The sequence below is a fragment of the Mus caroli genome, unplaced genomic scaffold (assembly GCF_978045245.1).
Source record: "Mus caroli unplaced genomic scaffold, Mus_caroli_1 scaffold_1, whole genome shotgun sequence".
NCBI lineage: Eukaryota > Metazoa > Chordata > Mammalia > Rodentia > Muridae > Mus > Mus caroli.
This window is the reverse complement of record NW_028227256.1, coordinates 33,313,567-33,339,987: the sequence shown is the minus strand read 5'-3', so window position 1 is coordinate 33,339,987 and position 26,421 is coordinate 33,313,567. Positions and strand designations below refer to the sequence as shown.

The 26,421-nt window shown below is 47.8% G+C and overlaps 2 protein-coding genes across 3 annotated transcripts in view; one reads left to right on the top strand and one right to left on the bottom strand.

Annotated features, from left to right (window-relative positions):
* The first annotated feature begins 867 nt into the window (after window positions 1-867).
* Lman2l (lectin, mannose binding 2 like) lies at window positions 868-25,975 on the top strand. Of its 2 annotated transcripts, XM_029478240.2 has the most exons (9): window positions 868-1,105; window positions 2,531-2,649; window positions 6,412-6,529; window positions 7,306-7,388; window positions 16,029-16,061; window positions 17,020-17,181; window positions 17,265-17,379; window positions 20,617-20,736; window positions 21,070-25,975. In XM_029478240.2, the coding sequence occupies exons 1-9, from the start codon at window positions 922-924 to the stop codon at window positions 21,210-21,212; spliced, it is 1,077 nt and encodes a 358-aa protein (XP_029334100.1). In that variant the 5' UTR covers window positions 868-921; the 3' UTR covers window positions 21,213-25,975. The 2 variants fall into 2 exon arrangements, with proteins under 2 accessions (XP_029334100.1, XP_021021035.1); XM_021165376.2 differs by lacking the exon at window positions 16,029-16,061.
* Window positions 23,652-26,421, bottom strand: part of Fer1l5 (fer-1 like family member 5) — a 49,264-nt gene continuing 46,494 nt past the window's right edge. Inside the window, exons 46-53 of the mRNA XM_021165906.3 lie at window positions 25,791-25,879; window positions 25,485-25,580; window positions 25,176-25,317; window positions 24,862-24,961; window positions 24,595-24,785; window positions 24,322-24,431; window positions 23,933-24,080; window positions 23,652-23,822 (exon numbers count right to left, since the gene is read on the bottom strand). Coding sequence (XP_021021565.1) covers window positions 23,652-23,822; window positions 23,933-24,080; window positions 24,322-24,431; window positions 24,595-24,785; window positions 24,862-24,961; window positions 25,176-25,317; window positions 25,485-25,580; window positions 25,791-25,879 — 1,047 coding nt within the window. The remainder of the gene's footprint in view (window positions 23,823-23,932; window positions 24,081-24,321; window positions 24,432-24,594; window positions 24,786-24,861; window positions 24,962-25,175; window positions 25,318-25,484; window positions 25,581-25,790; window positions 25,880-26,421) is intronic.

Sequence of the window (26,421 nt, the reverse complement as noted above, 5' to 3'; positions counted from 1 at the left end):
GGAACAGGGTTTGCACAATAAAAGCATGTAATCCTGAAAATTCGCACAGAGTTTAGCATACGCTTAATTTCTATAAATATCATGTGATGTTGCTTGATAGTGCTCGTCAACCCAGCATGTGTAACCCAGGCTGTCCTTTACACATTTTACAATTTGCCAGCTGTTTGTTTGTTTGGTTTGGTTTGGCTGTTTGAGACAAGGTTTCTCTGTGTAGCCTTGGCTATTCTGGAACTTGCTCTGTAGACCAGGCTTACCTCAAACTCAGAGATCCAAAAACCTTTACCTCCAAGCATTGGGATACAATCCGTGCACACAACCCCGACCCCCGACCCTCCCCCCCCCGCCCCGCCCCAGCCAGTCATTTCATTTTAATGAATTACTTAGGTCACTCCCTAACTCACTGTGTTGACTTTGAACTCCCCACCTTCCTGCCTCAGTCTCTAGAGTGCTGAGATGACCTAATGCCCTCCCACATCGTAAGTCAAGTTCTTTACCAACACAGCTAGTCTTCAGTTCCTTCCACTCATTTTAGTCACGGATTTGTCTATTTTTCTTTTTACTTCTATGCCCTCTTGGCTGTTAGCTTGGCGGCCAGGTAGGTACAAATGGCAGTGACAATCGGAAAAAAAAATGTTTTATCGCTTTAAATTTACTACAGAATGCAGAAACAAACTAAGAATCTCTATTACTAGCAGGCCTGGTGAAGCCTGGGACAAAAGCAAAGAAGGGAGTCTGGACATTCGGCAACGCCCCTTGCCTGGGTTGGCAAGGCAACTGCTACTAGTCAGCCAATCGGTGGGATACTCACCTGCGGGGGCGGGGACTCTCCAGGAGCCAATGGGAGATCGGGCCGATGGTTCCGCAGGCCAATGGGTTGGGCCACGGGGCGGGCTTTTTGATGAAGGGCCGGCGGTGGGAAAGATGGCGGCGGCTTCGAGACCCTCCTGGTGGCAGCGGTGGCGGCGGCGCGCGTGGGCTCGGGACGGGGCCAAGCTTTTGCTCTTTCTCCTTCTGTTGGGGTCTGGGCCCGGGCCGCGACATGTCAGGGCGGGTCAAGCGGTGGAGTACTTGAAACGGGAGCACTCGCTGTCGAAGCCCTACCAGGGTGAGGCGCCCGGGGCGAGGTGGTCGTGCAGGGAGGGCTTGGGGACCGAGCCGGGACTGAGCTCGAGGACGCAGCCCCCGGTGGGAGGGGGCGCCCCGAGGATCTCCGCTCCTTTGAAGAGCCACAGGTCCGAAGGACAAGGGTCCGCCCCCCACCCCCGCCCCTTTCCGAGCGCTAGAAGTTTCTAGTAGGTCTAGGTAGGGCTCTCAGCTGTCACTAGTGTCAGGCTCGAAGGAAGAGGTGTTTGGAGTTGGACAGAAATATGAGGACAGAGAACTGAGATAAATGAGGGATGGTTGAGGACCATTAGCGATGAGCCGGTGTCGGGATAGAGCGGTGGCTGCTCTGGATAGAAAGCAAGAACCCGGGTAGAACTCGGTCGGACTGAGAAAGGAGAGGGAAAAAAAAAAAAGTCTGTTTGCTGGTTAGAACACCTGCTCCTTCCCAGGCCGCGAGCCCTGATGATGAAAGAGGCTGGTTAGCATTGCTCTCTTCAGGGATTTCTAGGTCTCTAAGCACAGCTCCGTGTCAGAAAATTGACACAGGTGTCTACAAAGAAGAGAAATTAATGCTGTTATAGCTTAATACAAGTTTGTTTTTCTCGCAGAGCTGTGGATAGGGGGTGCAGGAAACAAAAACTGCAGAAAGCAGTTTGAATTTTTGTTACTAAGATGTCATTTCTGTTACTAAGATGTCATTATTTCACTGGTTGGTTGTAGTACCTCCTTAGTGTTGGTCCCTGCTGATACTATGGGTTAGTCTGGTTTTTCACCCTGGAGATACTTATACTTAGTCTAAGGGATTTGAGGATAATCAGCTTCACACTTGAAAGATTGATTTTATTTTATTTTTAAATTTTTATTTATTTATTTATTTATTTATTTTGGTTTTTCAAGACAGGGTTTCTCTGTGTAGCCTTGGCTGTCCTGGAACTCACTCTGTAGACCAGGCTGGCCTCAAACTCAGAAATCCACTTGCCTCTGCCTCCCAAGTGCTGGGGTTAAAGCCATCACTGCCCGGCCTGAAAGATTGATTTTAAAAGAATATGTTTAAACTCATAGGCTTTTGAGACTATATCTCTTTTAATATAAATGACAAATTTTTGTCCTTTCATAGTGCTAAAGTCCACCCACACATACAGATCTCAACTACGGTTACTGTGCCATGTGTAAATGACAGCTCTGAGGTCGGTTGGATTCTTCAGCTGAAGAATTTAGCTGCAGGAAGTTTGGTGAGATGTCAGGTCCCTGTGGTCCAGGAGCCTGAGGCAGAATATTGAGACTCCCATTCAGAAAGAAAAAGAAAAACATTAATTCATGTATTCATTAATAATACTAAAGGAAAAACAATGGCTCTAGTCTTTGTAGGATCTGGCTTTGTGAACCAATTGATAAAGACTATGGGCTGATTCTCCCCTCCCCATAGGTGTGGGAACAAGCAGTTCTTCGCTATGGAACCTGATGGGCAACGCCATGGTGATGACGCAGTACATCCGCCTCACTCCAGATATGCAAAGTAAACAGGGTGCCTTGTGGAACCGGGTGGTAAGAGGCTTCCTGTGTTAGGACCCTCAGTGTCCTAAAAATGCTCAGAGTGACTTTGACATGACTTCATCATATCGTTTTTTCCCAGTGTTCATCTTCTAAAGATAGTGAAAGTCTTTAGAGAGCTGGAGAGATGGCTCAGTAGTTAAGAGCACTGTCTGCTCTTCCAGAGGACCTGAGTTCAATTCCCAGTACCCACATGGCAGTTCACAACTGTCTATAACTCAGACATTCAGCTCCCTCACACAACACACATGCAGGCAGAACACCAATGCACATAAAGTTAAAAATAAATACATCATTAAAAAGAAACAAAGTCTTTAGTTTACAGATAAAGGTGAACTTCATAATACAGGAGTCAGATATTTCTCTATTGCCCTATTAGAACAAATAACTCATTTTCTCACTAACTTAGAGCAAATAATTCATTTTATCTGTAACCTGACATACCACACTTTGGGATTTAGTAGCTTAAGTCTTATTTAATTACTTTGTTAAACAGAAAACTTTTGGCTTTTTGCTGTTATTGTATGTTTGTCTCTTTAGCATGTAACCCAGGTTGTCCTTGAATTTGATACTAGCCCAGGCTACCCCCAAACCTAAGATCCTTCTGCCTCAACCTCTGTACTCTGGATATGGTGCTATGTATCTGTAATTCAAATTACTTGGGGGGAGGAGGTAAGGTAGAGGAATCAGTTAAGCCCAGAAATTGAGTCGCAGCCTGGGCAACATGTGGGGCAGTGATGCTTGATAATTATGTAAATATAACAAAACGTCCAGAAGTGTGTTTATCCCAGACGTAATCCTAGTGGCCTCTCTGTGTCAGTCTAGAGTTTGTTTCTGCTTTAGTATGAAAGTCACTTTGAGCCATTATAGATATTTTGCTTGTCCTCTGGACCTCCTCTAGCTACCTCTTCTTCCTGGAGGTGTGGTGGCAGGAGGGAGCACCTGGGGCTGCTGCACTGTGGCTCGTGCAGGTGTGCCCTGGCCGGGCACAGCCAGGTCACTGTCAGGGATGACTTTGGCATCCTTGGTGTTTGGACTCCTTACACTTTCATGGTTTTTCTCATTAGCTGTAGATGCTCCAAGCGGGTCTCATAGGAGAGAACTGTTTCTATCCAAGAGTTGTAAAGGAGCAGAGGGGCGGGAGCCATCTACACAGGCCGACCTCGAAACCTAGGCTGTAGTACTGAGCCCCGTGTGGGTCGTGGTAGAAGATGTAAGAATCAGTTGACGCACCGATCTAAGTTCAGCTTGAAGAGGCCTGGGCAGATCTCCTGTAACACCTGCTTGACTTACTTATCCATCTGCGTTGTCAGAATATGGCCAGATGGTGGGCATGAAAAGACTTTGTGTAAAGTTTGCTACAGTGGGTATGGAAATAGAGGCTGTTCTCAGACCTGCTCTCAGTTTCACCGATGGGTTCTGGTGGGTTATTGAATTATACAAGGCTTAATACCTTAATATAAGAGTCTTTGGCACCTATATTCTCGACAGAATGAACCAAGGACCTATTTTAAGATACACAGTTTGAACAAGTGGCTCTCAGGTTTGACTGTCCACTAGAGCTGATGTGTGGGTTCTACCCCAGGATGCTGATTTAATTAGGGTAGGGCACAATTTGGTTATTGGGTTTCTTCTTTTCTTTTCCTTGCCTTCTCTTTCTTTCTTTCTTGGGAGCAATTTGGTCATCATATTCCCCTTTCTTTGTTCTTTGTTTTTGTTTTTGGTTCTTTTGCAACAGGCTTTCTCCGTGTAGCCATGGCTGTCCTAGAACTCGTTCTGTAGAGACCAGGCTGGCCTTGAACTCAGAGATTCTGCCTGCCCCTGCCTCCCTAGTGCTGATATTAAACACGTGATCCACCCCCACTGATTCGGCTATTGGGATTTCAAACTTGCAGCGAAGTTTCAGAGCCATTCTTAAAAATCACCATGATCAAAACTGCATTGTGATGCCCAAGGCCAAGAATTAGCTACAATTACCTGCTTATTCATCGTGGGCTTCTCTGGTCCTGCCCTTTTTGCAGGGCTATTGTACTACCTGCTGGCTACAGGACAGCTTTCTATTTGTCCTGAAAGCTAAATGTCACAGCAGAGAGATAACTCAACAGAGAAGACAGAATAGAGCAGACTGTTGGAGACACCAGGGCTCCCTGCAGAGTAGGAACGCATCCACCCCCTCACTGTGGCTCTGTACTCCTAACACCAGTTCTTTTGGATGATGGCCCAGAAATTAAAAACGAAAAACCGAACATGATGAAGCACTGTGTTGCTCAAGGCCCAGAACAATCTACTTGGAAAGCCTTTGGCAGAACCCAGCCAAACCCGGCTGAACCCTTCCCTTCTTTCTTCACAGCAGATTTTAACTAGAAGTCTCCCGAGACCAAATACTGTACTCAACCTGGTTTCTCCTGGAAACACTACAACTGTGTCACACACTTAGCCAGCCTCTCCCCGAATCACTCTTTCTTTCTTTCTTTCTTTCTTTCTTTCTTTCTTTCTTTCTTTCTTTCTTTCTTTCTTTCTTTCTGTTTGGTTTTTCAAGACAGGGTTTCTCTGTATAGCCCTGGCTGTCCTGGAACTCACTTTGTAGACCAGGCTGGCCTCAAACTCAGAAATCCGCCTGCCTCTGCCTCCCAAGTGCTGGGATTGAAGGCGTGCGCCACAACTCTGGCCCCCGCCTCCCTTTTTATGAGGTTTTGGCACACAATTACAAAACTCAGAAGGAGATAGCATCTGCCTCTGGCACATTTATGCTTCCTAGCCATGGGCACAAAGGTTTGGGGGACGGTAACTTACTCTACTATCTGTTCTCTTGGGAACTCAGGCTTGCCCCTCAGCTTGGCTGAATTCCAGCTTTAGCTAATTAGAGCTCTTCAATAACATCTGCTAATTATCCCTGGAAACCTCTGTGTGGGACTTAGCTTTTTTTATTTTTATTTTTTTTAAGTGAATGAGGTTTTGACTTTTCTTGGAAGCCCAACTTTTTAGAGTCTGTTAGAAGAATAACTTTTTTTAAAACTTTATTTATTTGTCCATTTATTTTATGTAAGTACACTGTAGTTGTCTTCAGACAGCTAGAAGAGGGTGTCAGATCTCATTAGGATGGTTGTGAGCCACCATGTGGTTGCTGGGATTTGAACTCAGGACCTTTGGAAGAGCAGTCAGTGCTCTTAACTGCTGAGCCATCTCTCCAGCCCTCAGAAGAATAATTTGAAGTTGTAAACAAGTATTAAGTCAATCTTCTTTATCCAGTTGCGCTTCTAGGTAGATGGAGGATCACGGCAAATTTATGTGACTCTTCCAGCTTTAGTGTACTCTCCTCTGTTTCTGCTGGAAGACGTGAAGATAATCACGTGGTTTGTCCGTCTCTGTTACAGAGTGCCTTAATCAGTCTATTTAGGGTTTTTGTTGTTGTTGTTTTTTAAAGATTTGTTTATTTATATGGGTACACTGTAGCTGTCTTCAGACATACCAGAAGAGGGCATTGGATCCCTTTACAGATGGTTGTGAGCCACCATGTGGTTGCTGGGAGTTGAACTCAGGACCTCTGGAAGAGCAGTCAGTGCTCTTAACTGCTGACCCATCTCTCCAGCCTGTCTGTTTAGTTTTTTTGACAGAAGTACTTTCCAAGTCTTATATTTCATTTTAACTTCTAGTCTGTTAGCAAAGCTGTTTTCCGAGTCTGTAGATGGCTGGTGAGGGCTTTATGGATGTCTGGTTTCATGCTCCTGTCTTACGCTGCTGTCTTCTTCACATTAGCCATGTTTCCTGAAAGACTGGGAACTGCAGGTGCACTTCAAGATTCACGGCCAAGGGAAGAAGAACCTGCACGGAGACGGCTTGGCAATCTGGTACACAAAGGACCGAATGCAGCCAGGTATTAGGGATCCTGGGTTGCTTCTACATGGGTGTAGCAGGCCTGTTTATTCCTGTGCCCTCTTCTTGAGACGGGCCCTTCCTTCTAGTTTTCCCTCTCCCTTGATGCCTGTGAATGAATATTAACCTACTGTAGAATGGGGTCTGAGTCCTAAGCAGTCTGAACTTAGCTCATCCTCAGATGGGTCCTTGCTTGTTGGTTCCTCCTGAGTTTTCCTGTGAAGCCTGGCCACTGACTGACTGAATGCACTCTCTCCTGAATACTGGAGGCTGGTGTGCTAGTTTCTTCTTATACATGCTTACGATCTCAGCATGCACGAGCCAAGAGAGAATACTCTTGTTGTTCTTGCTGCTGTTGGAGCTGGTGCTCCAAATGGATGGCGGGCTGAACCTGATTTGACCTGGTCTCTTGCAACAAGAAGTAGAACTTGGGAATTCAGTTCTCTCTTGGGGGCATAATCGTCACCAAGTGTTTGTGAAGCAGAATTCTGTAGGTAGGGGAGCCTTAGCAACCAGTTTGGAATAGGGTGTTACTATAGTACAAACAAGGTTACAGTGGCCTTCCCTCTTTTCCTGCCTTTAGCAGCAAACTTCTACAGCTGTTCATGGGCCAAGGTGTAGGTCATATACTTTGTTGGGTGCTTTTATGTGTGTGTGCTCATCTTCGGAAATACCTGGGGCCATTTGAATATCACCCTGTCCTCTGCCATGAAAGATCTCTCCCTTTGTCCATTCTTGGCTATATGTCGTTGTTCATCATCTGTTCTTTCTCTCTAGGGCCTGTGTTTGGAAACATGGACAAATTTGTGGGGCTGGGAGTGTTTGTAGACACCTATCCCAATGAGGAGAAGCAGCACGAGGTAATGGCGAGTGTCAGAGCTTAGGGCAGCTGCACTGATCACAGCCCTCCCCCAGGAGCAGAGCACAGGAGGGAGCAGGAGAGACAGGGAGGGCCCATTGTTGACTTCAAAAGATAGTGCCCTCGGCAGCTTTCTTCTCTTTCTTCTCTCTCTCTCTTCTCTCTCTTCTCTCTCTCTCTCTCTCTCTCTCTCTCTCTCTCTCTCTCTTTCTCTCTCTCTCTGTCTCTCTCTCTCTGTCTCTCTCTCTCTCTTTTTCTTTCTTTACTTGGAGGGAACTGCCTGTGATCCCAGCAGTTGTTAAGGAATAGCTGTTAGTCACACTAGGTGCTCTCCTATAGTGCCAGCAGGGTTCTCATTCATTTCTATAAGGCAGCTTCTGGAATTGAGGCCAAAGCAAGAGGAAAGATGGGTGGTCCAGACTTTAACCATCACTGTGAACTCTCTCCTGCCACTTGCCCTCCATTTCTAGCATCTTTATCTTCTCTGGCAGCAGTTTTCATCACTTATAAGAAAGGGTTAAGTAAATAGAAGTTGATTAGACTGCTGCACTTATTTATAATAATAAGGTCTCGCTATGTAACCCAAGCTGGCCTGGAGTTACCTGAGATCTTTATCCTCAGCTTTCTGAGTCCTGGGATTACAAATGGTGCCACCATATCTGACTCAGATCTAAGCATCTTGGTGGAACCTAGTGTCTGGACGGTGCAGAGACATTAAGTGCCTCTGAGGGTTCTTCAGAACTTGCTTATACTGGCCCAGGACTGTATCCTCTTCTGTGGCACTGCCGTGAGACGGTAGAGAACTGCTGACAAGCTGTTCATGGATACCCTTCAGAAGGCAGGGTTGGGAGTGGGGATGGAGATTACTTACTCCCCCCAAAGATGTATCAGGAACACATGTAAAACGTGGCAGTGACTACGGTGTACCACACTCAGGTGTAACAGTCAGAATCTCCCAAGGTCATTTTAGAGGAGCTGGAAAGGGAGACCTGGGTTAGATGACTAACCTTCTCTGTGCTCTGTAGAATGGAGATTGCTGGAGACTCTGGGGCTCTTTAGAAGATACAGTAGACTCATCTGTCCTTGAAGGGACAGCAGTAGTGGTGGCTGCAGAACTTTCCTCCAGGACAAGACATTTACATTGAGGTTTGCAAGATAAGGAGCCAGTGGTCCATGATGAGGGAGAGCATGTACTAAGGCATTCTGGGAGGGGACAGCGAGGATAAGGAAGTAGAGAGCTTCAGATAGAAAGGAAGGCCAGCGCCTTGTCATGTTCTGCATCGCATGAGCTGCACTGTTTCTGTTCCTTCTCTTCCCTCTTAGGCACACTAGTCACGATGAATCTATGTGCCCCAGTGGTTGTTAGTTGGGCTGTTAGACATTCACAGTGTTACTCCTCTTTCCCTGTGAATGAACAGACTAGAGAAGCTGTGTTGTTCAAGGTAGCAGCTTTTGTCGGGTCTCCCTGTCCTGAAGCTCACCATTGTGGTGCTAGACCTCCAGCCATCCACTGCTTTCCTGCCCATTGATTTCTTTCTTGAGAGAAGAGATGGTAGGTGTTTTCATATGTGGGATTTCAGTTCTTTGAGCTTCTGTTGAGTCCAGAGAATGTAGAAAATTGTCATCTTCTCCATACCCAACCAACTGGGGCTGTCTCAGAAGATAAAATCAAATGTATGTTGTCAGTGGTGTGGTTTACTTTGCTTACTCACACAAGGGTGCAGGCATTGGTCCAAGTTTATTATTTACTTGTAGCAACTCTTTGTTGCAACTGTTACCATCCTTGCCCTATGAGTAAGACTCTGAAGAGCAGAAGAAAGGCTGCAGAACTTACTTGGTCACATAGGTCATAGGTCTGACTCCAGAATCTCTGCGATTTTGGCTTCTTAGATTTGGTAACAAAAGCAGAAATGACAAAAAGAAGCACAGGGAAACTGGTCTTCACCAAAGGAAGAACCTGGGGCTGGAGGGATGGCTCAGCAGTTAAAAGCACCCGGCCTTCTTGTAGAGTTTCAGTTCCCAGTACCCACATGGTAGCTCATAACTGTCCATAGCTCTACTTCTGCAGCCTCCATGCCCTCTTCTGACATCTGTTGGTGTGCATGTGGTGCACAGACATGCATGCAGGAAAAACACACAGACACCTAAAATAAATGTCCTGTTTTTCTTTTTTGGTTTTTCAAGACAGGGTTTCTATGCGTAGCCCTGGCTGTCCTGGAACTTGCTTTTTTAGACCATGTTGGCTTCCAACTCAGAGATCTGCCTGCCTCTGCCTCTCAAGCACTGAGATTAAAGGCGTACACCACTGTGCTCAGCTCTCAAAATATTTTTTAAAAGTAATAACTTGGGCTGGAGAGATGGCTCAGTGGTTAAGAGCACCGACTGCTCTTCTGAAGGTCCTGAGTTCAAATCCCAGCAACCACATGGTGGCTCACAACCACCCATAATGAGATCTGATGCCCTCTTCTGGTGCATCTGAAGACAGCTACAGATTCTTGTGGGGATGTAAAATGATACAGTTGGAAAGCGGGCTAAAGATAGAGATACTCTAATCCGGTGAATCCCCTTGCGTGTGTGTAGCCAAGAGAAATAATAGTATCTACGAAAAGGCTTGTGCACAGATGGTCATAGCAGTCAAAACGTTGATAACACCTTGTGTCCAGCAGCTGGAATATTGGGTGATAAAATAAGTATTGCTATGGGTCACAAGAGTCTTGCTTATCTTGTGAGCTCTTTCCTATGAAATATGGTCAGATTTACAGAGACAAGGTAGAGAGAGTTGTCCAGGGCTGGGGCTCTCAAGTAGGGAGGGTGAAAGTGACTGCCAGTGGGCATGGAGTTATGGAGTGGTTAAAAATGTTCTGACCTTATGATAATCATCACCTTAATTAGCACTTACCTGAACCCACTATGGGTGGGTCAAGTGTTCCATGGATGATGTCTCTGTGTCACTGTTGATGTAGATGTGGTTGAAAGATGAGTCCATAGCCCTTTGACCCTAGGAACCCATCCACTGAAGATCATATTTCTTTCTCCTGTGAACCCAGATGTCGGTGAACACTTCGGAGAACTTGGTAGCATCCTTGGAGCACAGATGTTTTTGTTCAGTTGAAACCAGAGTCTAGTGGCAAGAGACTTCCTGGAATGACAACACGGAAGAGCAAAGCTGTTGGCAGGCTGAGCTGTCTTTTTGTCTGTGACGTGTTTGAGCCTCACACATGGGAAGGAGAGGCAGCCAGGAGTAAGACCACCATCTAGGGAAATCTTTTTCAAAAGAACTTTGACTTCTTAAGTTTTCATGTTTTAACGCTTAGATGTGACACTTTTTTTTTTTAAGTTTCTTAAATGATGATGTTCCAGTATATAAACATTATTTAGGGGCCTGGAAGTACCCCTTTTTCCACAACCTTTGAGAAACTGAGAGCTGAGGTCAGAGTCACCTTGTAGGAGGCCAATGGGGTTTGGTGCTGACAGAGTCGTGTGTCTCAGCTTTGATTATTGCCTGCTCTGAGGAGTATGGATTCTGCTTAGATACTCGGGTGTCCTTTCTGTTCCTGCACGAAGGGCTAGCTGAAGAGCGTTGTAGGGCCAGTGGCATTGAGGGCCTATGTGCACAGCTCAAGAGGAGGCTGCCTCCTATGAGCACCTAGCAGAGGAGTCATTTGTTCTGTTGCTACAGAAAATCCAGAGCAGGGAAGAAGGCAAATCTGTATAGGCATCTTTCTACAAATGAAAAGGTCGCATCATATAGCAGCTGTCTAAAGACATAGTTACAAAGCTGGGAGCTGGGATCTGATGGACGTCAGATCCAGATAAATCATTATTTTGATAAAAGTTTCAAATTTATAGATTGGTAATCTATTAGAGAGTTCTAGAATATACCCTACTGATACTACCCAGGCTGGTATCAAACTTCTGGTCCTAGGTATTCTTCCTGCCTCAGCCTCTTGAGGAGCTGGGATTACAGTCATGTACCACTTTGCCCCCAGCCTGTGTCCTTTATATGCCCCGGGCATGCACACACTTGCTCACACGTGAGCATTTTCTTCTCAACTAGCTAAGAGTAATTGTTGAACTTTGCCTCCTTAACCCCAAATGCACATGTGTTTTTCCTAAAACAGCAAGAACTATTCCCAGCATAGTGGTCAAAAAACAGAGGAGTTAAAAATGGTGAGCCCGCTGCTACTAGTCTTCAGGTTCCACGTTGGTATCCTTAATGCTCCTTGATGTGTTTTTAGCAGAAGAAAACCCAAGGAACATATATTCATTCTCATTCTCATTCTCTCTCTCTCTCTCTCTCTCTTACTTACTTTGTGTATGGGGTGGAGTGCATGCATGTAGAGATCAGAGGACAACTTGCTAGAGTTGGTTTTCTCCTTCCACCCTCTGGGTCCCAGGGCTCAAACTCTGGTTGTCAGGCTTGGCAGCAAGGCCCTTTCCCCATTGAGCCATCTCGCTGCCCTCTCTTAGTCTTTAATTTGGAGCCACTTTGCAGTCTGTCTTTGTGCTTTAGAGTTCCTGCTTAGGTATGCTGTTTACATACCTGACTTTTCCTTTAAAAAAAGTATGCTTTAAACTTTGGCTTATTTAAAATAGACAGGATCTTACTTTGTATCCTGGTCTGTAACTGTAGCAGTCCTGGGAGCATAGGTACCCACTATACTTGCTGAGACTTCCTTTAGGATGACAGACAGACTGGTCACACACTGTGATTCTGTCAGGGCTCTGGAGAGAACCACTTGGTTTCAGACCTTAAGTACATTCCTGAATACCAGTGTTCTCTCTCACGAGATTTCTTGCCTGTGAAGTGAGGACACTGGCTCACAGGTGGCTCGACTGTTAAAGGTGCCTGTCACCAAGTGAGTTTGATCTCCAGGACCCAAAAGGTGAAAGGAGAGAACCGGCTCCCTCAAGCTGTCCCCTGACCTCTCCCTGCTAAATAAGTAAATGAAGTGAGTTAGCAAGGAAGATGGTGGTGCTGGCTCACAGGCCTGAGAGCACTGAAGGCATGTCCCCTTAACGACTGCTGCTATTCACCCGTAGGTAGATGCCAGCGTGGCAGTAGCTGCTGTGCGCCTCCTCTCCCCACCCCTTTCTTCACATCTAGCGTTAGGCACACAGCTTGGCAGTTTGTAGCAGGCTTAGGTTGGGAAGCACTGCCCCAGAAGAGGGGCTCCCTTGTGCTAGTTGGTGAACTCAGGAGCGCTGGGACCAGAGGGATTCCCGGCCAAGGTTCTGAACAGAGAAGTGACGTTTCCCAGGTGCTAAGTGTAGTCAAGTGTGTTTTATTTTAGGAAGTTATATACTTAACCTTTTGGTGTTACAGTATTAAAGATGACCTTTTCATTGTATTTTAATATATTTAAAATGCATTTTTTTTTAAAAAGGAACAGACTGCACCTATTAATTCCCAAATGTTTCTAGACATTTTTCTGGTCTATGTCAGCCAAGGAAATTATTCTCCTGAATCATGCATGTTTGGCTTTGAACAATATATAATGTAAAAATTCATTAATGCAGCTATTGACTTTTGTTGACGTCCTCCTGAATGCTAGTCACGATGCCAAGTGGTCCACCCTCCTCATCTTCCCATAGTTAATCCCATGAACTCTACACCTCACTCACGTATCCCAATAAGGATATGACATAGAGGTCGCACAGCGCAAAGGCATGCAGCTGCAGGTAGTGTAGGATAATGAGGACCCAGCCTCGGCTTCCAGAGACCCTCTGTGCTCCTGTCTGTTAGGCATCAACACTATGTGCTTTGGACCTGTAGAATTTTAAAATCCACAACTCCAGAAGTTCATGAGAATCTTTTTTGGTTGGAGAGACAAGGTGTCAATTAGCTGATGCTAGCCCGGAGTTTACTATGTAACCAAGGATGGCAAGGATGGCTGTGGACTTATAGGCATGTGCAGTCATGCTGTTTTGTGTTTTTTTTGTTTTTTGGTTTTTTTTTTTTGGTTTTTTTCGAGACAGGGTTTCTCTGTGTAGTCCTGGCTGTCCTGGAACTCATTTTGTGTAGACCAGGCTGGCTCCGAACTCAGAAATCCGCCTGCCTCTGCCTCCCGAGTGCTGGGATTAAAGGCATGCGCCACCACGCTCGGCCATGCTCAGTTTTATGTGGAACTGAGCATTTGACCCAAGGCCGTGTGCATGCCAGGCAAGCATCCTACCATCTAAGCTACACTCCAGCTCCCTTACCACCATCTCTCTCTCTCTCTCTCTCTCTCTCTCTCTGAGGCTAAGTGAAAGAAGTTGATTTAGTAAGAAAAGGGAGCAAACGCCCAAGAGTGGGAGGGGTCCCAAGAGTGGGAGGGGTCCATGGAAGAATCCTGAGTATCTTGTTAATGAGTGAATGTTGCTGAGGGTCATTTAAAAATCTATGGCTCCAGCCTGGCGGTGGTGGCGCATGCCTTTAATCCCAGCACTTGGGAGGAAGAGGCAGGATTTCTGAGTTCGAGGCCAGCCTGCTCTACAAAGTGAGTTCCTGGACAGTCAGGGCTATACAGAGAAACCCTGTCTCGAAAAAACAAAAAAACAAAAAACAAAACAAAACAAAAAACCCAACTATGGCCCTAATGGTGCAAGGTTTGGAAACTTTTCCTGTGCTATACACAGTATTCACAGGCAGGAATTCCATATTTTGGGGACTCTGAATTGGGAATGAAATGCCCACCTTGCTGTAGTGTTAGCTGCTGAAGCCACAGGTGGTAGGTTCTGGTGTTTAATTCTGATGGCATGTCTCAGTCTTCCTGGGGCTGGGGACGTAATTCAGTTAAGAGTGTTTCCATAGCACACAGGAAACCCTAGATTTGACCCCTAGCATGTCGTGGACCTGGCAGTGGCAGAAACTTCCCAGCACTGGGGAAGTGCAGTAGAGAAACTCAGTCATCCTGGGATACACAGAGTCTGGTGACATCCAGGGCTACATAAATGTCTCAGAAAAACAAAACCAAGGATGAACCCCTGAGCCCCATTCTAGATTGCTGGGAAATTCCGTGACTGGGGTATCATGTACACAGATGAGAGCCTTCTCCAGGGTGACTTGGGTTGAGCTCCCCCTGGCTTTTGCTGGGTGACTAGATGTCTCACTAGCCTTAGGAAGAGTTGGGATGACAGCCTTCTCCAGGGTGACTTGGGCTGAGCTCCCCCTGGCTTTTGCTGGGTGACTAGATGTCTCACTAGCCTTAGGAAGAGTTGGGATGACAGCCTTCTCCAGGGTGACTTGGGCTGAGCTCCCCCTGGCTTTTGCTGGGTGACGAGATGTCTCACTAGCCTTAGGAAGAGTTGGGTACCCTTGCCTAAGGATTGCTGTCCCAGGCATTCTAAAATTCTAAGTTAATTTTGTGATTAGAAGTGATGAATAAAGCAAATCTTGGGGTCATCAGAGCACCTTAGGGCATTTTTTAATCCCTTCCTTTCCTTAATTGTTCACTGAAGTTACAAGCTTTCTCAGAATTCATTTCTGAGAATTACTTAATAACATGCTGGCAATTACCTTGTCCTCAATGGCAGTTGCATAAGGGTAATGTTATGGTGGCTTAATCATCCACTGATGGACTACATGCTCCTCGGGGTCCCATCATAGCACATACGTTATGCTGGGGTTCACAAGATCTGGGGGCTCCCTACCTCAGTACCCTGGTCCCTGAGGCTGACGTGTTCTGCCTTGCCTCGCACCAGCCTCTCCTTACATCAGACTGTGTGCTGGACTCCCTCTGACTGCCTGGGCCCTGCCCTGAGCACAGTCCTCTCACCGTCTGCTAGCGCCTCCTTTTTCAGCAGAGCAGTTAGCTGGACCCCAGCATTTCACACAGTCCTGACTCAGCTTGGTTGGCTTTCCTAAGAAGGAGAGGGCTGCATGCTTTGGGACCCCCCTCAGGATCTGGGCTGAGCTGAGCATGCGGCTTCCTCTCAGAGTTGAGAGCTGTGGAGATTTGCTGAGGCAAAGCTGAAGTGCCTGGAGCCCAATGACTTTCTAATCTTGTGTTGCTGCGCTCCCACGGAGCTTCACCCTGCCCCATGTTGTAGGTCAGTGACAACAGTTATTTGGGATGTATGTCCATGAGGCTCAATTAGAGGGCAAATGATCCCTTTGGATTAGAGTTAATTTTATGGTCTCGTACAGTAGGGTTTTTGTCTTCTGGGCAAGACCTGTATCCTGAGACCTGAGTATAAGACTTCTCAAACTTGGAAGAGTTCACTTTTTTGTTGTTTTTGTTTTTGTTTGGTCTCTTTTTCTCCTGTGCTATAGACATACAGTGGTCTAGGAGACTTAACCCAGCTGTGTTTGGGTAATGCAAGATGGTTTGTTTCACAAAGCTGCTAAAAGCCCCAGGTCCCTTCCATGGGGTAGAGAAGAGAGGCCTTTGAAGTAGGCTCCTTTAAGAGTCTGATAGCCAGACAGCCTCACAGCGGTGGTGTGCGGCACCTGCAGGCACTTTGCATATACTGTGAGAGCTTCAGGAGCTTGCTGGGTGCCCTTTGTGGACCCTAAATTTCTGTTTGAGGATTTTAGTTGCTAACTCATCCGACACAGCAGGGTCCTAGCTCTCTCCAAAGGCTGTCTCTTTCTGACTTGGTCTCCTGTGTTCTGTGTCCTGTCTTGTTTTTGTAATAACCCGCTGGACCCGCTCAGGCCCAGAAGAGGCGCTATTCTCCAGGAGTCCAGGTATCAGTTGGTCGGCTCTTGACCCGCCATGCTCGTCCCTTAGTCTCACCATCCACCTGACATTTCTTGCCACTTAGAGTCTGTTGTCTCAGGAGTTCCGAGTCTCTGGTCTTGACTGCATTTCCACCTTGCATGTTGACTGTCTGGAACAGTGTGGAGCTTGTCCAAGGAGCGCATGCCTCGTCTCCCCTCCCCTTCATCACTCTGCCCCTCTGCAGTGATTCGCACTGGGATCATTCTGGAATGGCTAGCTCACCAGTTTTGAGGAGGAGTTTGCTTGTATAGATCCGCTGGAGAGAAAGCAACTAAGTAGTGGGAACCCAAGTAGGCGACATGGGACCTTGCTCTCTCACTGTTGGTGCCCGTGGGGGCGTTACGTGTGGGTGGGCTGGAAGTCTTGACTAGGAACAGTGATTTAGGCTAGAGAAGCCCCCAGAGCCTGTCCCAGCAGTGCTTTCTGGATTCATTTAGCATCAAGTACTGGCAGGATTTTAGGGTCAGAAAGGAGCTATCCAGACTGGAAGGAATCCCTGACCACTCAAAACAGGTATTTTTGAGAATGCCTGCTGTGTGCCAAACACTTCACTTGGGCAGAGGATAGGGCTGAAGTGGAGACCTGGGAGATGGTTTTCCTTTTTAAGTGGCAGCTGGGGAGAAAGATGCCTATCCACGAGGAGGAGACTCTTGGTGTGCAGTACCAGTGATTGCTGGGAGAAGTGGAGTGACCCCCAGTGTCTTGCAGGGCCACTTCAGGTCTACCTTGGGTCTGCAGAGTTCCTAACATCCAGTGTGGAGCCCATGCTCCCTGAGTCCATGCCCCCTGTGCATGCTCATCTGTATGTGAGTCCTGCTGGGGTGGGCTGCTTACGATGAGGCAGGGGGCTCAGTTCCTCTCACTGTGGTGCAGACGTGGCTGAGAGTCTTCCTTCCTGTCTGTTTTTCCCTCCCTGTGTTCCAGCGGGTATTCCCCTACATCTCAGCCATGGTGAACAATGGCTCCCTCAGCTATGATCACGAGCGGGATGGGCGGCCTACGGAGCTGGGTGGCTGCACAGCCATTGTCCGAAATATCCGTTATGACACTTTCCTCGTGATTCGCTATGTCAAGAGGCATCTGACGGTGAGTCCTGTCTTGGAGCAGCTGGTGGTCTGCACCGCCTCTGCTCCTGTGGCCTGACCCTGATACTCTTTGTCTTATTCCAGATAATGATGGATATTGATGGCAAACATGAGTGGAGGGACTGCATTGAGATGCCCGGGGTCCGGCTCCCCCGGGGCTATTACTTCGGCACTTCCTCCATCACTGGGGATCTCTCTGGTACTGTACTGCTCCTTCTCTCTGTGCCTCAGTTGACCCCTTTGGTCAGGACCCCAGGCTTAGTGAGGCCCCCTCAAAGGACAGCTAGAGAGCTATGGGAAGCCACTCAGATGGTTTCAGAATGCTGCACATTCTTGTCTAGATCTGTAAAAGTTTCAATCCAGGCTCCTTTGGGACAGTTGTAGCCAGGAGCTACCTAAGCATTGAGTGTGTGTGCCTTGTCTGGGCAGCTCTTCTGGCCTGTGCCTTTTGCCCGTACTTACTGCTGTGCCCCACCATCCCCTCCTAACCAACCCCAGTCTCTCTCCCTCTTTGTTCAGACATTTGAATGAAGCTTGCGGACAAGTTTGCTCACCATCTGCCTCCTCCTCCTGAGCTGCACTTGGTACTGTAAATGTCTACTGTGCCATCTGCATGCTGTAGAGCGCCTTGCCCTGGCTCTCTTCTGAGCAGCAGTATCTGCTCCTGTGCACAGTGCACTGTCTCTGCCTTTCTTTGACTGGTCTGCAGTTCATCTCATCAGCACCGGGGTTCCTACCTTCCTTGGTTCACATGCCAAGGCCATACTTAGTTTTGGCCTGGGCAGCCAATTTTTAAAAATATCTATGAACTTCTAACCTATAGAAGCATATAGTTTAATTGTCATGAATGTTGGCGTGTTTGTTGGTTTCTTTGCATCTTGGTCTTGCTTTGTACCCAGACCTGACCTAGTGACGTGGCCGCCTCAACCTTGTCCTTGCTGGGATCATAGGCGCACACCACCACACCCAGCATAATTGCTTTCTTTTTCTTTCTTTAAATTCAAGGACTTGTTGCTCTCATCTGTTCCAGGCTCTGATGTCCTCACACTGTAGAGCATTGCCTAGGGTTAGTTCTGAAAGGAAGGAAGGACAAAGGCAAGAGGAAGGAAAAGGTGGAAGCCAAGGCAGGAGGGTCTTTGAGTTTGAGGCCAGCATGGTCTATATAATGAGTTCCAGGACAGCCTGGGCTATATAGACCTGCCTAAAGGAAGGAAAAAAAGAGAGATGAGCTGACTAGGCCAGAGTGAACTACGGGGTGACACCTGTCTCAAAAAAGAAATGAAGGAAAGAAAGGGAAGGTCAGTTTTCTGCATAGCTTCTTTGATTTTTTTTTTGGGGGGGGTGTTGGCTTTTCGAGACAGGGTTTCTCTGTGTAGCCCTGGCTGTCCTGGAACTCACTTTGTAGACCAGGCTGGCCCCGAACTCAGAAATCCACCTGCCTCTGCCTCCCAAGTGCTGGGATTAAAGGCGTGTGCCACCACGCCCGGCTTCTTTGATGTTTTATTTGTTTCTTTGCTTTACTTTGTTTTGTGATAGGGTCTATATAGCCCAGGCTGGCCTAGAACTTGCTGTGTAGCCAAGGCTAGCATTGAACCTCAGGTTCTTTCTGCCTCGGCCTCCCACGTGCTGAGATTACATGCATGATACTATGCCTGGCCTGCCCTTGCTTTTTATCCTGTCCTGTAGTTTAAACTTAGTTCCAACAGCACAAACATTTTCAAGACAAAGATGAAGTGAAGACTGTAGCAGAACAAGGAGCTGTGGATGTGCCCTGATAACAAAAATCAGAAATCCAGGCCTCTGGCAACAGCTAGCCTCGAAGGAAATAAGTCCGTCCCCGCCGAAGGGAGCAGAGCTTCATCAAGAGTTAGCCGACGCCTGCGGCAAGAAACTTTGCAAGCCTAGGCCTGAAGGCCATTCAGTCTCAGCACTCAGGAGACAGGGCAGGGGATCTGTGAGTTCTAGAACAACAAGGGCTACATAAGAAGACCCTGTCTCAAACAAAAGTTTAAAAAGCCCAAACCCAACTGAACAAGAACATAAACTTTAAAAAAGAGAAATTGGGCAGAGGGACTCGTGCCTATAATTCCAGCATTAACAAGACTGAGACTAGAAAGTCACAGGTTTGAGGCCAGCAGTCTGTGCTACCTAGTGAGAACCTGTCTCATAAAACCAACCAAACAAGGAGAGACATAGGCCTGGATATGGTACTCAGCACATGGAATCCCAGTACTCAGAAGGTTGAAGCAGGAGGATCATCAGTTCAAGGCCAACCTGTGCTGCACTGTAAAACTGTGTGTTACATACTTGTACTTACACACTAGAGGACGAGAATTCGGGATCTCCTGTCTAGTAACATTGGGAAAATCAGCTCAGAATTCCAGGGAGCTACAAAGACATAGAGTCGGGAAGCACAGCATCTTCTGTGCGTTTTGTCTTGGCCTGACTGACCACGACCCATTAACCAGATGCTATGTGCATGCGTGTGTATGCATGTGCACGTGTGCTCATGCTCCACCATGAGGAAGCTACAGTGTGCTGTATCCCCTCTCACTATTAAAAGATCTTGGGTTTAATTATCTTTCAGTTTCTAAGGTTTTAGATGTTTATGTACACGTGTGTGCAGGTGCCTGCATAGGTCAGAAGAGGATGTCAAATCCCCTGGAGCATGAGCTATAGATGTTTCTGAGTCATGTGATATATGCTGGGAACTGAACTCTGGCCCTCAGCAAACGTTCTTAACCACTGAGCTATCTATCTCCCTAGCCCTAATTATTTTCAGTATTACATAAGTAATGCATAGTTACCAGTAAAATACATAGAATAGATCCAATTCCTTATTCTTTTAGATGAGAAAAGTACGAAGCTTTAATGAAAGTTTGGTTTTTGCTGCTGCTGCTGCTTTTGAGATTGCTATATTACCCTGGCTGGCCTGAGTCTGGCCTGTGTTTAAGTTAGCCTTGAATTTGTACCAGTTTTCCTGTCTCTGTAGCTCAAGTGCTAGAATTACAGGCATGTGCCACCACACTTGGCTTCTTTCTTTTTCAATTAAGTGCTGATATCTCAGGCATGCACCATCACATGACACTTGCACTGACATATGTCATTTCCTTAGCTCATACTCACTGTCCCTGTCCCGTCTCCTTGCTGTCCTGCAGCTCTTCCCTCCCCCAGATTGTCCTCCCTTTGCATTTGTCTTGTGTATTTAAGTCTGCATTCGGCATAGGAGAGAAAGCATACTGTATTTGTGCCCCCACTACCACGCCTTGGTTCCACCTCCCTTCTCCTGTTAGTCTCCATGCTCCCCTGAAAAGTCTTCTTCCTGTCACTGCTGTCAGTCAAGAGAGAGGCTTGTATCAGAGGCTTGAAGCAAGATGCAAACTCCAGAAGCCCTTGTTGAGGGCAATGGAGTAATCCTCCGTTCTCCCTCCTTTAGATAACCATGATGTCATTTCCCTCAAGTTGTTTGAGCTGACTGGAGTGAGGACCCCAGAAGAAGAAAAGCTACATCGAGATGTATTCCTGCCCTCGGTGGACAATCTGAAGCTGCCAGAGAGTGAGTGTGGGATTCTGAGAAATGGCCCGTGCTTAGAGAGGAGGTTGCAGTGTCGTGGAGTCTGGGGTGACAGATACCTGCAGCTCTCAGGCCCTTCTGTGCTCCTGTGAGGCACAAGGAATGCCTGCACTACCTCCCCATCTGTCCTGTTACAGGCAAAGCAGCAGCAACAGCAGGCGGACGGCTGCTTCATTTTTCAATAGAGCCACCTAGAATGGGGGAGGTCGGGGATCTGGTTCCTCAGAAGTGGGTGTCAGAAACTGGGGACTGGACACCCTGTTGATCCACTGTAGGGTAGGCTCTATATTCCTCACTGTTGTTTTACTTCCTCAGTGACAGTACCACCAACGCCCCTGAGTGGCCTGGCCCTCTTCCTTATTGTCTTCTTCTCCTTGGTGTTTTCCGTATTTGCCATTGTCATCGGGATCATACTCTACAACAAATGGCAAGACCAGAGCCGGAAACGCTTCTACTGAGCCCGCTGCCATCAGTCCCTCTACGGTGTTTACCATAAGGTGTGGGTCTGAGCATACAGCCTGGCGAGTCGGCCCGTTGTTCTGTCACTGGAGATTTGAATGCTAGGAGCCTGCATCCTCATGGTCATCCACAGGAACATCTCACTGGCCCAGGATACCACCACAGGGCCGAGCAGCTGTGGTATGCCTTTCCCTGGAGTCCTTCCATTTCCGAGTGCAGAGACATGGAGAAATATCTACTGTGATGCCTAAATTACACAATTGGGCAGATAGCCCAAGCGTGGACTACACACAGTAGGCCTTCCATTGCATTTTAGAATTCCCAAATAGGAAACCAGAACCGGTACAATCTGGAGACCCACTTACTAGTCTTTGCTTTGCCCATGCCTCTTTCTACTTCAGGAGCTCCTTGGCAATCTGGATGGAGACTTCTTTCTCACCCGCCTGTCTCCCTCCACTCACTGTCCTCTTTATATGCATCCTTAGCTAGGAAAGAAGTTTGCTGCTCTCATTAGGTGGACCTGGGGCTTCCTGCAGCCTCTCATTGCTTCAGCCTCTTCTCTGCTGGGTGGATCCTGTTTCTGACTGTGGCTGTGTCTTCTGCTTTCCTCATCAAAGGAAACCTTCAGGCCTTTGGATGGTTTGGCTAAAAGTTGTTACAACTCAAGAGAAGCTCGGAGGAGTTGACAGATGCTGTGAGGTTAACTCTGGAATCATCCAGGTCCAGGTGTGCCTCAGAGAGCAGTGTTGGCTGCGTTTGACCACGTGTGGAGTCGTCTGGACCTGCTGGAGCCTGCTTAGTCGCATGTGTTGTGTTTGTCCTGATTCTTGGGATTCTGCTCTGAGTGTTGGAAGTGATAAGCAGCTTTCTTCTTACTCCCTGGACTTGGCCATGCCCCCAAATGCTTGGCCTCTTACTGAGAAGAAACAGTTGGTGATCTGTTACACATCTCTGAGAGTGAAAGCCCTTCATCCTCTGTGCCTGGAAAAGTTGTGGTCCTGGAGCAGCAGCACAGCTTGAGTGCCCTTGTGTGTCACCTGTTACACTGCCTTATTCCACAAGGGCCACATGCTGCTCACCTATCTGCCCTGTGGTTAAATTGGTTACAGGCTAGTCTCCCTGGAGGGCCTGGCACAGTTCTCTGTAGCCCGAGGAAAAGGCTTCATAAAGTAGCTAATGAAACCACTCATGAGTTCTGGCTCAGTGGCCTTCTTGTAGTGTGGGCTTGGTTGGGGGCTCCAGCCTTTTTCCTGAGCCTCAGGTGTGTCTGCTCTCATCCTGCCCCTCCTGGATGGTTGGGAAAATCCTCACCCCATCCATCCGTAGACTAGGAGGAAGGGTGCTGCAGGTGAGAGTTCATCTCAGCCCCCTGTCCATGGGAGTCTGTGTAGCCCTTATGTAGGAGAAAAAAAGATGGGGTGCAGGAAGTCTTAGACCTTCCCTCAGTAGCATACCAGCTTAAGGGGAACCAGGGAACAAGCTGGGATATAGGTTGGCTCTAGTACTAGGAGTGCTGAAAAGTAATCGTAGTTTTGTCTGCTTTGAATATATCTCAAAGGGAGAATGGGTGGGTCCTGTGGTAGAGGATCTAAGTGGCCTGTTGAGATGACTCTCACTGTCCCAGGACTGATAGGATTTGCCCACAGGAAGAGTGAGAGAGTGAGTCAGGTTAGCTTAACTCCTGCTCATGAGCACCTTGATGCTTTGAAATGGACCAGAAAAGAGGCTCTGCAGTCCTCATGTAGCCTGGGAACTAGTCTTTTCCCTTTTGAAAAATGTGTATAAGAAAGCCACCCATGCACACACCTTTAATCCCAGCACTCAGAGGCAAAGGCCAGTGGGTCTCTTGAGTTCAAGGCCAGCCTGGTCTATGGAGCAAGTTCCAGGACAGACAACTATACAGAGAAACCCTAAACAAAAAACCCAAGCCAATTAAAAACAAAACGTACCCATCCTGCATCCTGCCCCAGTTCTTGTTTTGTTGTTGTTGTTGCAGAAGCAAATGTTTTCCATGCTGAGTAAGGCTCTACTGGAGGAGGTGGTGCCTGTCCTGGTGCGGCTCTTGTGCCCTCACACTTGAGTAGAAGCCGTGGCCTCGGTGTATGGCACACGGTTACCCTTCCCCTGCCGAGGACTAGATAGGGTGATTAAATGTGGCATCGCTTCCCAAGTCTCACAGAGATGCCATTTACAGCCTTTCATATTGTCTTCCATCCCAACCCCCAAGTCCTAAGGTGGCTCTGTTAGAAAAATGAATTTATTTCAATAGAAAATTACAGCTCTGCTCTTCTTGTCAGAAGTGATCTCTAAACATATATGAGTCAGAGTGTGCACAGCCCTTTGGACGTGTCCTAGAAGACTCAAACAAGGATCTGCCAGGAAGTCCAAGGCACAGGGTACTTGGCAGGTGGGAGAAAGGAAGGCCAGATCACGGAGCCTCATGGAGCTGGAGCCCCTGGGAAGACAAGGCTTGAGTGATCTGTTGAGCCCTCCATGGTGAGAATGGAAGAGTTGACATTGCTGGTGTTCACCGTACCGATGAGATTGACTATTCTAATGGGAGAAGACAGCCGGAGTTGAGGTTTGATCCAGTTCATAGCGAAATAGCTCTAGAGAAAAGAGACATCAGAGTAGTCTAAAGTAGCAACTTAAACGTGCTCCGAGAGATAATGCAAGAGGTGCCAGTGCCATTGTCTTTTCCCCATGGGTCAGCACTCACCGGAGCAGAATAGACGAAGTTGAGCAGTATAAACCCTATAACCAGTGTCACCACTAAGCATATGATTTTGGAGCGGTAGCGTTTGCAGACAGCATAGCAGAAGTGTTTAATAGGTGACTGGTACCACAGTAAAAGGGAATCATTTCGCCTGCCCGTGACAGGGACAGAGAGCAAGAGCAATCTTCAGGTTAAGTGATCCAGAGCAAAGGGCTTCCCTTTTTTTTGACAGGTTGGAAGTCCCTTACACTCAACCTCAGGTCTTATTTTCTGATACCAACTTAACCAGGTAGGAGGAAGTAGCTGTCCCTCTCCACACAGGCCCACCAGCCACCTCCCTGTACCAAGTAGGAAAAAGCTGGGCTTGCACCACCACCCTCCAGGGCCCTTACTCAGGAGGATGAAGCATAGGGAACTGGTTGGGTTCGGACTGGCCTCGCCCGGCTGGCCTGATTAGAGCTTCTCTCTCTGATAGCATCTCAAGAGTCATCTTGACTTTACCCTAGGAATACCGAAGGACAGAGCAGGGGCTGCTGTGTCAGAAGAGGGCAAGGTCGTTTCAGGACCACTTCCCTACCGCCACAAAGGAAAAGAGGTTTGGCTGCAGCCCCCCAGAAGTTTGCTAGAGAGGGTCCTATTCACTAAACACATTCCCCAGCCCCTACCGACAAACGCCACTTGTCACCATCTAGGACCTGACAAGGCCACCATCCAGTTACATTGGTCTTCTTAAAGAGAGAGATATGTTTCTGTGGGGTGAAAGGCCATTTGGAGTCAGTCTCCATCATCTTGAGGGAACATTGCTTGATGTTCTGAGCCGGAAGGGGCATGTCTGCTAAATCCAGCTCCAAGACCCCTGAGGCCAGAGAAAGGCTGTTGTCAGCAAAAGGAGTTCCTCATCCCATGTCACAAACCCTACATCAGGACCTCACCTAAGAAGTCATCTGGGGAAAAGAAGTCATTGTCCCATATCTGGATCATGAGCCGGGCTGGAAACTTCGTTGATGTGGGATCCAGGCTCCATATGTAGTCCTGGAGGATAGCAGAAGGCTGTTAGTGGCCTGCTTCTTGGACATTTTTCTCAGATACCTACTTGTCCTCTAGTGACAGACTATCAAGGAAGAAGAGTTCTGCCTGAGGACAGGACCTAACATCCTGTAACAGCTTGCAGGTCTCTGAAAGGAGCGGGTAACCTCTTGGAGCCTAGGCCTCTTTCCCTCTTTCTCCTCCCCATCCCCTTCCTTACCTTTTGACTTTGGATGCATGCACGCTCCGTTGTCAGATAGTCCATGGTAAAGATGAACCTCCAGTTGAAGGTGGCCTCCCCAGTCAAGGAGTGGTAGTGGACATCTGTCTTCTGAGTATCCTCCTCTAGCCCAAAGAGCCACCTGGGGACAGAGTCCTTTTACCTTGGGTTCCTGTGTGTGGTCCTCATCCCCCAGACAGACACAAGTGGTGATGGAGGTGTTCCCCTTAGGACTAGGAGGCTCTAGCAGGGTAACAGAACCAGGGAGCTAGGCGGCCCTCTGGAGCCCTCCTCCCCTGCCTGCCTTACCCTTTCACATAGATATCGCTCATTTTCTCTCTACTGAAGGTCTCTCGGACCAGGTCCACTTCAGCTGTGCTCCAGATGATACAGCGCAGTTGGTACCTGCAGCCACTGTGCTCTGAGGCTAGGGTGAGAACCCACCCCACAGCCACAAACAGCCTTGCCTGCCCACAGAGCCTGGACTTGGGCAGTAAAGCTAGTTCTAATCTCAATTGAGAGTTTCTACTCCCTGGGCTTGTGGGCAGCAGCACCCTGCACCCCGGGGGCTGAGCTGGAGCTCCACGCTCAGAAGCTGAGCTTTAGTGTACTCACCGTTTAGGCTTCCTGGGGCTGATGTTGACTTGCGGCCCAGGAGGTCCCAACATCTTGGGGAAGATATCCACCCACATTTGTATTTTTCCCTAGAGTCAGAATGGATTTGCTGGTTGGGACTTGCTGGTCTCTTTGGACTTGGATGGCATGAGGATGTGACACATAGGTTGGACTACCACCTAGGGGCAGGGCTTAGAGGTGACATGTGACCAATGTCACCTCCTGGGAGGTGACAGTGACCACCTGCCAGCTCCTTTAACTTTTGCCTGGGAAGGCAAGTGAGTAGGGGTGAAAGATCTGGCTTGGAGAGTCCAAGTGGGCATTGAGCTCTCCCTTATGGCTGGGTGAGGAGGTTGTGCTAGACGGCCTGTTGGTAGGATCCATGCTGGGGCTGGGCCTCTTGTACTCACAGCATGGAAGCCCTAAGTAAGAGAAAACTAGATAGGAAGGTACTTCCTAAGTACCTTCCACAGCCTAAGGATATTAAGGCAGCCACAAAGTAGTTGAGAGACAGACAGACAGACAGACAGACAATATGAGAATTAGTGGTGGAAATAGTAAAAGGAGGAAGGGAAAGGGTGGCTGTGATGGTTTGTAAATGCCCGGCCCAGAGAATGGCACTATTAGGAGG